At 42.0% G+C, this 10,475-nt stretch overlaps 1 protein-coding gene across 1 annotated transcript; it reads right to left on the reverse strand.

Annotated features, from left to right (window-relative positions):
- Positions 1-349: 349 nt before the first annotated feature.
- On the reverse strand, positions 350-5,145 carry T265_15791 (hypothetical protein; the record flags this gene model as incomplete). The annotated part of the gene is made up of 5 exons (XM_009179141.1): positions 350-559; positions 1,215-1,290; positions 3,385-3,464; positions 4,259-4,340; positions 4,988-5,145. Coding segments are annotated over 5 exons (606 nt in total), but the record flags the coding sequence as incomplete, so codon positions are not given.
- Positions 5,146-10,475: the final 5,330 nt, after the last annotated feature.

A 10,475-nucleotide genomic window follows, 5' to 3' on the forward strand; every position in this document is an offset into this window, starting at 1 on the left:
AATGAAGTTATCGATTGGCATTGGTGGTCTCTGCAAAGAAAGACCAAAATATCACAGGGGTTGTACCGGTTGCACAATGATTTCCTCCACCCAGATTACACTGGTTCTGCAGCGGAAGCGACGTTATTCGATGAAGGCTAGATTCTGTGCTATCATCGGCCAAAAGCAACTTGCTTAGAGTCAGGGGCTACTTTCATAATAAAATCGAGAAGTGAACATGAATAACCGAGCTCGGAATTTCTTTCTGTTTTACTAGTCAAAGCCGCCTCTAAACCATATATGAGTGACATTATGAATGCTATTTCACAGGATTCATGCAAGAATTAGCCAGAAATTTACGCTACTTACTTCCCATATGTGAAGGAATAACATCTTTAAACATGGAGCCAGAGTAGCATGCCTCCACGTACAGCACTAATTTGTTGAACATTTTTTTTGAATGCATGTAGGCGAGGGTATCGTTCAACTCCATGGCATACAACTGTCGCAAGACAAGAAGAAAATTCTTGTGAGCACGGGATGAGGCACTCGATGAAACAGTCACCAGTGATGTGGATTCCTTGGTTGAAGAATTAGCGACGTTATGTCGTGAATTAGTGCGGACAAATCAGTATGTTGGTTCCTTGCTCGTGGCCAAACGGTTACATTGATGATTCCCAATAAGGATGGAACAGTTATACATTGATTCTCGGCTTTCTATCACGGATTGTTTCGTCATACATAAATACAAAATCCTCATACTCTTAAAGATTCGTTCTGTCGCGCCGGAAGCGAATAGCAGTATGTTGTCATTTCAGGCACAATTCGGTTGATGCGTTCTTCGTATCACCTACAACTCATGGGTGACCGTATACGACCAGCTTCTTTGTTTATGATACCTAAGTTTGCTCGGCAGTCTGAATGGATCGACCGCGAAATCATGTGTGTCCAACGACCTTAAACTTCGTAAAACAAAATATGTGTGGCGGTGTCATTTAAAGCACCTTGACGTGACCTATCATAATTAAATTTCTGGGGATGACGTGCGGACGTAGCAGCATGCGTTCCATTTTTCGATTGATGTGTAGAAAGCTTGACTACAAGCTGGGTTTAATAAAGAAATACCGAGGTCATTGCACCAACATGATTACGTAAGCCTTTTCAATCCGTTCACTAGTTAGCTTCCAATAAATACAGCCTGCAAAACCGTGGTTAGCAAAATTAACGAAACTTACATATTCTTTTAGGAAGGTTATATAGGAAGCCCCACCATGGCCGGAGTAGAAGATGAACACGTTGTCGTTAGGACCGCTGTTATTGGGCACAATTTTTAAAGTGATCTTAAAGAGTATCTTATTGCCTGGCGCTCGCACAGATATGGAAACACAAGAAAGTACCCGCGAAAATGAAAGTTTAGCGAACACGTATTTCAGAATATTGTTTCGTACAGGATGCTGGATATAATCAGTGGCTAAATTAACATACGCTTTGCTATTTGCGTGCCACGTGAATACGGGGAGGAAAATTTGGTTTGTGGACGTCTGCTGGTTAATTACTATGGTTTTCTATGCACGAAGATGGTAGGAAGTAGATTTCCAATTGAGCTAGTTTTCTCATCTTGCCGTTGAAACAGTGACACCCAGCACTTTTGAAAACATGCTCTTGTTATCATGATTACACCTGTTTAATGAAATATCTACTTAATATATACACTACTGAGGAAAAATATTATGACCATGTTGGGTGATCCTAATTTTGAACAGGGATATCTAAAATTGATCCCGAAATGTTTAGTTTGTTGGCCGTAGACCAAGATGGTGTTCATATGTTCTCTGCTCGTAGTGATCGGCTTGCAAATGTTTCATCACAAACCGAAGTGACCTCATCAGTGAGTGGTTGGGTTGGAAGTTCTTCCATGCTTGTCTGATATTATACGGCTGTGACTGGTTGATGGGAACATATATTTCTCGGGGTCCAAATGGTCAATTTCGAACTGTGCTGCGTTATGGCTGCCATCCCTGAATTCGATTGTTGTTTTATGTAATTTCTGTCTGAAGACAATTCGTTCATGGTCTGACTGACCCGTTACCGATTTCTAATGTTTTGCATTCTGGCTTTCCACAGCCGATTGGCTCTTTCTCCGACTTCTGGTTTCGGTAGTACATTTTGATTGGTAGTTTCTGAATTGCTGTTTTGCTTTAGCCTGATTTTTTGGAGTTTGTTCTAGCAAATGCCGTTCCGATTAACAAAATTTATTAATTTTGCATGTGAATTTATCACCTTTGATCACCTATTCTATAGAACGTTTCTCTATACTTCTCTATCCCAACTAACTGCAGGCGGCATTGGAAAAACTGAATTACTTCAACTTATTATTGGAAAAGCTTTTAACCACCTTTCTCTTAATTTGCTTATTTGATCTGCTAACGAATGTGCCTAAAGCAGAAAAGCCTACCAGAATGGGCAAAATTTGACGGAAAATATAACGTCGAGCTCACCCAAAATTCAGTTTTGTAAAACGTTAGCAAAATTTCAAAAGACAAACGATTAGAATCAAAATATGTCAATTAAAAAGTATCTCTTTTGAGTATGCCGACCGAAATATTCTGTCTGAAAATGTAGTTTCGCAGAAAACTAGTCTGTCCTTGACAGGCAGTGGAAACTTCATACTCCAGGCGGCAGCAAATAAAGTGCAACCCATCTGTTACCATTAGGCGGGTGAGTTCAGAAATGACTGTTTGTCAAACTGAGTGCTTTGGAAGGGTGAGTGCGGGAACTCCGCACAACAAGCTATTGTGAGGACTCGTGAAACCTCAGAATAAAGCCTATATAAACAGCTACCAAACCACTGCCTTAGAATGGCGACCGAACAGACCACGAGGCACTAAGTTCCCGGAAGCAAAGCTGAATGAGAGCAGATCACCAACTATTAAGCAGCACTGTATGATGGCTTAACAATCAGAGTTCACAAAAGTTCTAAACCAAGGGGGCTTCTTTCCAACTGCGAACGAAAAAGATCGGTTCACGACAGTTGGGAATATGTACGGAAACATCCATCACAGGCCCCTGTGCAAAACATCGGTTAATCAGAAAACACGCAAAAAGTGTAAAATTAAACGGATGGGAGACTTATATTGGGCGAGTGAATAAAAATTTGCCTCGTTTTCTGGCTTGTCTTTTATGTCGATGCTTCCCATCGCCTATGATTAAATAATAACAAAAAGTCGCAAATGGATGAACCGGGTTTCCCGTGAAGTGAGGCTTACCCGAAGAGATTATGTACCAAATTACTTACGAGAATACATAACACGCTTTTCGTAAATCCGAAGACGGTGACCTGCAAAACTAATATTCTGCCTGTGATCAGCAAGTGCATCAACAATATCCACTTCGGCGACAACTCACCTTTTAAGCACCTTCTTCTTGTTGGCTTCAAGTTTCTTATCGCCTTTTAATACTTTCAAGAAGTTATCCCGTGTGACATCCTAAAACGGATGAACATGCATGACCAATTATTCTACTGAAAATGTAGTTCCCCAGTTTCACTCTCTTCCAAGCAACGATCCATTTTCACCCTAAGAAATAATTGAAATCTAACATCTCCCGTCCATCTTCACTCACATTTTATTCTCGATGATTGATGTGTGCTGAGAACTGAATAATTGGATTGTTGGTCTGTTTATCAAGCATGACATCTGCATTTACTCCTCAATCCTGGGGTTGCTAGTTGAGTTGAAGTTGGACTACCTGGAAGCACTACAAATTAGCCCTCATCTACCTCAGTAGGTAAGGAATGCCACATACGTGAGAAATAGCCGCTATCTTGAAGTGAGTATCACTCATCAGCACTCAACTGAATCACAGTTGAGCAACTCTGATCTATAATATTCTTCAACTGAATGTGCTGTCCTGAACACGCTACTTGTTTAGGTTGGCGAATCACTCGGGATATCATAGGATATTTCCCCTGAGAAACCATTCGTGCACTGTATGTCTTAGTGCACATTTCGTGGTTCTTTTAACAAGAACGTTGAACTACTTGATAGGCCAAATGAAGAAGGCTGAACTCGGTCATGGGTTGCCTGAGGGTACTCCATAACCTGATGACTGGTGTTCGACCAAGTGGATTGACCATTCTGTACTATGGTAAAACTGATTAATCTGCCCTGCATTTTGTGTTGTGTTTTAATCCACAGTGTTATTTTAATTGCAGCTTGTGTTACACGGTAAACTGATGCAGGAGTTCACTCGATTGCTGCGCACCGGAACACGGACTTACTTTTCCACGGTAGTCAATTACCACGCCCTTGTAGACATCCTCGTGCTCGTAGTCATGGAACACTTTGCCTTTAAACGGGTTTCTGAAATGAAAGAATGAAAAGTAGCGCTGAGTCTTGTGCCTCCCGATCACATATATCTAGGTTTGGGAAACCTGCCAGTAATCCAGACCTCGTGCAAACTTCGCGTGTCATGGCGGCTAGGCACCCGTAAAACGCTACAGCCGAACGAATGATTAAACAATAAAAGACTTGCGATTGATTGTTGCAGTCTCCACAAAAGAACCAAAGTTTAATGTTTTTATAAGGTCGTAGAGCGTTTGGCTGCATTACAAAATTTTGAGCTGACTAGATTGTCTGCCTACAATTTGCTCCAAATCATCATCGGGCCGATGCATTCAGACGACATGTATATATTTATATTTTTCATTTCAGGCTACGGAAACGAGTATTCAAAAGAGTACATATCATCATCATCATTATCATCAGAATGTGCTGCTTGCATCAGAGTTCTGTGGCGTCTACAGTATTCATAAAATGGCATCTCCCAAAAAATCTGATATGACATCTGACGTGACACACAAAAACTCATAATTAACCACGACTCAAATTCAACAATTATATACATGAGAAATAGGGCAAGATAATGACTCGTGTCAAAGCCAAACAACGAAGCGCCTTTTCTATACTCTATTTGCCAACATATAGCGAAAATTGTACGCGATATTTACTTGCGACTGTTTGCAATATCGTCGTATGCGAAGGTAATTATATTCTCCGGTGGAACATTGTTTTCACGCACGACTTGGTACGCGTGGTAAACGTCCGCCTGGATGAGATCACAAATGACACGTGAATTAAGGATAACAGGCAGAGTGTGGCATGGAGGCTAAAGAAGGTAAGCAGAGGAAAATTTTGGTAGTTCAGGTATCGTAGATAGTGGTCGTTGGCTTGTTCGCTGAGCTGGGCAATTTGATTACAAACGTTTCATCATTAATAGAGGTGACATCATCAATGCGTTATTGTGGAGCGTAGTACTGCGTACCGCTACACATTACTACCCTCCATAATAACGCACTGATGACGTCACCTCAGCTCAGCGAACAAGCCAATGACCAAGGTAAGCAAAGTGTGTAGGATAATCCATACTTGGTGGATTATCAGTTCTTCAAACAGCATTCGGATGCAGTATCCCAAGAACAGGAAGCAGGATTCTACTGTGGGCGGGCTCGCATGGACCACAGTTCTACATTCAATCAAGTGTTCGTACAACGACCTGCTCACCGAAGCTGTATAATACTGTTATCACTTGGCTTAGAAAATACGTCCGAATCTGTTCGTTTGTGTGCTAGGTAAATAGTCACATTGGGGCTAAACTCAGTGGCACTGTATTATTGCCCACCGAAACCTAAGAATGCATACGCACGCACTGATTATGTGTAACATATTTAATACGATTCTCGCATAACCCGCTGCATGCGATAGACGAGCGGGCGAACCAAGTTGACCACATGTTTATTCCAAACACTTGATCTCACCAAGTAGTGTATATTCATCCGCTCACATTGCCTAGCGATTTCGGTGCTTTCGCCGTGAGAGCCAATGTTTCTGGTAGGTCAGTGGATTTTGTTGAGTTTTCGGAGACCTGATTTATACAGCAGGTCACTTTAGGCTACTGTTCTGCGGGGCCCGTGAGCGTTTCTCCAATATGATGAAGCTACAACGTCACGTCAACTGATTAGTAGTGGCTTGGAAACCATCAAATTCGTGTTTGACATACACCATAACTTTCACTCAGAGGTCGTCATTTCACCTAACATAACGCACCATAAAACACTTATGGGTGACGATGTTGGATTCCGAGTAACGTGAATCACACTACGCACCTCCGTAAAATCTGAGTTTAATATAATGGGAGAATCGACCCCACCCAAAACGTAATATTGCTTTACGACAAGGAAATACTTACGAAAACCAATACAGTCCACGAAATGTGCGTTCAATATTGTGTCCATTAGTGATGGCTTCTATTGACCGCCTTTTAGAGTGAAATGTCACAGTCATGGAGGAAATGAGGTGGGACACATCTGTTTGGTGGACCATTATTGCAAACTTACACTTTAAAAACCCTTTCTTGAGGGATTACGTGAACTTCCGAGCCTCAGACCAATAAAAAAGGACGGAAACCTACTTGATGTCGATAATTTTCCCAGGTGTTGGAACCAGCGACCAGGACAACCCAGTTGTTGACAACCCAGTGTTTGACAGCTGGTTGTTAAATATGGATGACCAATCGTGGACACCGGCGGCTTCCAAACATCCAACGTGGTCGATGCAGAAGAGGAACGCGAGAAGGATCGAACAACGACGCATCGTAATCCGGACTACTTCAAATTTCATGTGCCTGGATTTATATACTGTGCGTCTGCTGTGAGTCGAACTTTGGCTTGCAAATATTTGACGATGGTGTAAAAAAGCGTTCCGCCACAAATCTAATAGGTCTGCAGTACAAAGTTTATGCTAATCCGGGTACGATCAACCATTTTCATCAGCGTGTTCAATGACTGATCATTTGCACACACTTATTCCAACAATGCGTGTACGTTGGTGATTTTTTATCTTTTCTAGGACAAATGTGAATCATTTCGTTGAGCGCCTGTCTTCTTAAGACAGTAGTGAGCAGCAAACTAAGTCTGCAAGTTGGTTTCACGCATCGGCTGGCTTCTGGAAATTTTTGTCCAAGGGCGACATCAATACGGTTTCTAGTATTAATAGGTCATAGTGGAAATGTGTATTCGACAAATTGGTTTTTCGGTGCGTCAAGATAAGGCTTGACAAACTGGTCCGAATCCGAATGGAAACTCCTCAAAAGCTTCATGTTTATGCAATGCGTAAACCGTCGATTTCCAGGCAATTGTGGTTGATCTAAGTGAGGAAAACTGAAGGTCACGCAAAGATTTACACCGAGGAGTTTACTGTTCCTTATGGTTTTATTTTACCTAAAAATACGAGTTCATGAAACTCATTGGATGTGCTCTTTCAAACCAGTAGGAGGTTTCTTTGTAATTACATCACTGTCAGTGAACACCATCCTTATTTCTCCAAATTGCGGATGTGCGTGGCAAGATTTTCTTTTATGTTGTTTTAACCAGGAATGGATGATCAACCTACACAAGCCATATAATCTGAAAATAGTAATGATGCTCCAATAGTAGTGTTTGTGTCGAAGAAAACACACTCTAAAATTCGAAGGGCTCACCTGAGCATGATAGCCCGTTTGGTTTGTGGGCGTCTGGAAGTGAATCCAATCGATGTTTTTTTCAATAACAAATTGGTTTTCATGGAACCGTGCAAAACGTGAACTTGTCGAAAACCACGACAAATCCACTGACGCTTCCGCCGACCTCGGGTGCTGCTGCTGGTTGCCTACTTGCTTACAGCGGAATGGCAATTCCAGATCGATGACTGCAACAATTGTCCTGCGCGTATGCTTAAGAGGTCTAGAGAATACAGAATCTATATTTTAAATATGACTGACCCACTTCACTCACTTACTTTGCGCGTATGCAGGTCTAGAGAATACAGAATCTATATTTTAAATATGACTGACCCACTTCACTCACTTACTTTCAGCTGGAATGAGGACTCGACTCGATCGGTGAAACAATGACCGGATTCCCGAAACTTATTCGCGAATGACCTCAACATACTCAGACTTTCAAACCACCCTGTTGGACGCAGAAACAGTCAACCAGTCATCAGAGTAGCATTCCAGAAGGGAAAAACGTCACGCTCGGTGTTGGTGCATTCAAAGGGTCGGCTTCCTGTTGATAGGACTACAGACTGTGTATACAAAATAAAATGTAACGATTGTACGAATGTTTATATAGGTTTGTAGACAGCCAGGGAATTGCACATCAGAGCATAGGTTATTGGACAACCGAGAAACAAGGATGAATACTAGGCCATAGTCAAAGATCCGGCAATGGCAGAATATGCAGTATATACTGGGCTAGGAAAGATTTAGAAAATTTGGAGATCCTGAGACGGGGTTTAGGATTCACACCACAGCGACTGGTGAATCTGGCGGTGGAAATCGCCAAGGGGATCCCAGCGTGAATAGAATTGCGTGGGTAGAACTTGCGAACTTTTGGAGCGCTGTCTTAGATCAGCCTAGGTGACCCGAGGCTGTGTGCAGGTAACAGCAAAACGGTTTGTGTCTAAATGTACAAAATCGAAACAGGGTTAGATCCAGATTATTACCCCCTCGACTCATCCCCATACCCCTGGTCTCGGAACATTTGATGAACACAGGTGATCGAAATCTTTGAATTAATCAAGGGTAGTTCTCCATTAAGTTGTCCAAGAGTGAAAACAACCAGGTTGGGCATATCCAGATTCATCATGAAAAATAATCCTACCCCCTAATCAATCTACCGTAGATGCTAGTCATCCCCACTAACCAGCAAACAGAAACATCAGATAAAACACCCAGCACTGATAAATTTGGCGGGTCATGAGAAATGGAATGGTTCCCTGACTGGCTCAAAATCCAATGAAACTACTTACTCACCGATCTAGTGGACGGGTTCGTCTAATAAAATGCAACGGATTGTTTAAAACAGCCTTGAAATTTTTTGCATAAAAAGGCACAAAAGGCTGGATTCGAAACACAATCATTGATTTGAAGCCTCAAGCACCTAATCATCCTGGGCTGTCGGGCCAACTGCAAATTCAGGCAGCAATTTTTTACGGATGAGTTGATGTTTGAACTTGTTCCTGGAGAGTGAATCACATGAACGCCACTGAAATCGGTTACCAACCACACCTTTCAGAGTCTCCACCTTGAGTTGGTTTCAAAGGAGACGTGAAAATCTGCGACCGTTGCGAAAGGTTTCAGGAGTACGAATGAATCCAGTTTTTAAAACTCTACACATAACATTTCTGTGTTCAAACCAGGGTCTCATGACTACGGGTCGGTCGTGGTTACTTCTTAACCACATATCGGGACTTTGGTGGCACTCATTTGTGTAAGACAGCCTTGACTCTGGAGGTGGATTTATCGTTCCGCAAATTTGATGAGAGCTTGTATTTGTTTCCTGGATAACGAAACTTCAACTGAATCATTGTAAACTACTTACAATGCTTGAGTAAACGAGCAAGGGGGTCCATTTCGGTATTCAAATTCGGACGACCGGAAGTTTTCCAAAATTTCCGTAACTACATCGGTGACCGCGGCCAGATAAATTATCCCAAAGCATTACATGTGCTAATCTTTTTCATGTGGCACTAGTTGGATATCGCACCGCTGAAGGTGTGCTCCCTTTGACGCTTTTGGATCAGCCATCTTTGAGCAACATCAGTGTGCAACGTGGCAACGTAATATACACAAAAGCTTACTTGCGAAATCACAGTGTTTATTCCTATATCGGACTCTCATTAAAGTTGCATCAGCTTTGCACCGTTTGACGGCATCCTCTCTCTCCAGCCCCATACATTATGCAGTGGTTCGACAGTGAAACGTTAGGCAAAGTTCAGTGACTTTTAAATTCAGTGATGAGTTGAATTACTAAACATTGTGAATATGGACAAGTTTTTTTGGTGGCAGGACTTGTTCCACCCGAAGTCCACCTTTAGGCTTTATGTAAGAAGCCGCGTAGAGGTCATTTTTTGCCTCAGTTTCTCATCCGCTTAGGAAATTCAAAATTGAAATGCTGATCATTCTATACTCTCCTCAGTCACTTGATAATTTAATCACTTTTTTACTTCTCAGAAAACACTGGCTTCCACGCTGAGATGCTAGGAAACACCATAAACGTGAGTTCATTCCAGGATAAGCGAGATCTTATACGTTTCAGAAAAGTTGGGTAAAAAATCTGTAGTTTTTTCGGCAAAATTTCACTTTTGACACAAAACCTTCTTCAAGTCAAGTGAGCAGGTCGCCAAATTGGCCAGGTTATAAGGCAGACAAGGAACCAATCAGTGAGCCCCCTCCAGATCCTCAAACTAGGTCAGTGTTGAGTGTGAATTCAAGCTTTTGTCGACTATTGAGGTTTTCCAAATCTTACTTTGGGGAATTGAATGAGTTTCAAATGAATTCTGATCGGAATTGGTCCTCTATGGGTGGCGAGTTCTCCCAGAATTTAGTTTCAGCGTGTGCGGTTAAGTCAAGTGAAATTCACACCTTCGCTACCCTTTTTGATGACCGCCTACCAACAC

This window comes from Opisthorchis viverrini (assembly GCF_000715545.1).
Source record: "Opisthorchis viverrini unplaced genomic scaffold opera_v5_974, whole genome shotgun sequence".
Classification (NCBI taxonomy): domain Eukaryota; kingdom Metazoa; phylum Platyhelminthes; class Trematoda; order Opisthorchiida; family Opisthorchiidae; genus Opisthorchis; species Opisthorchis viverrini.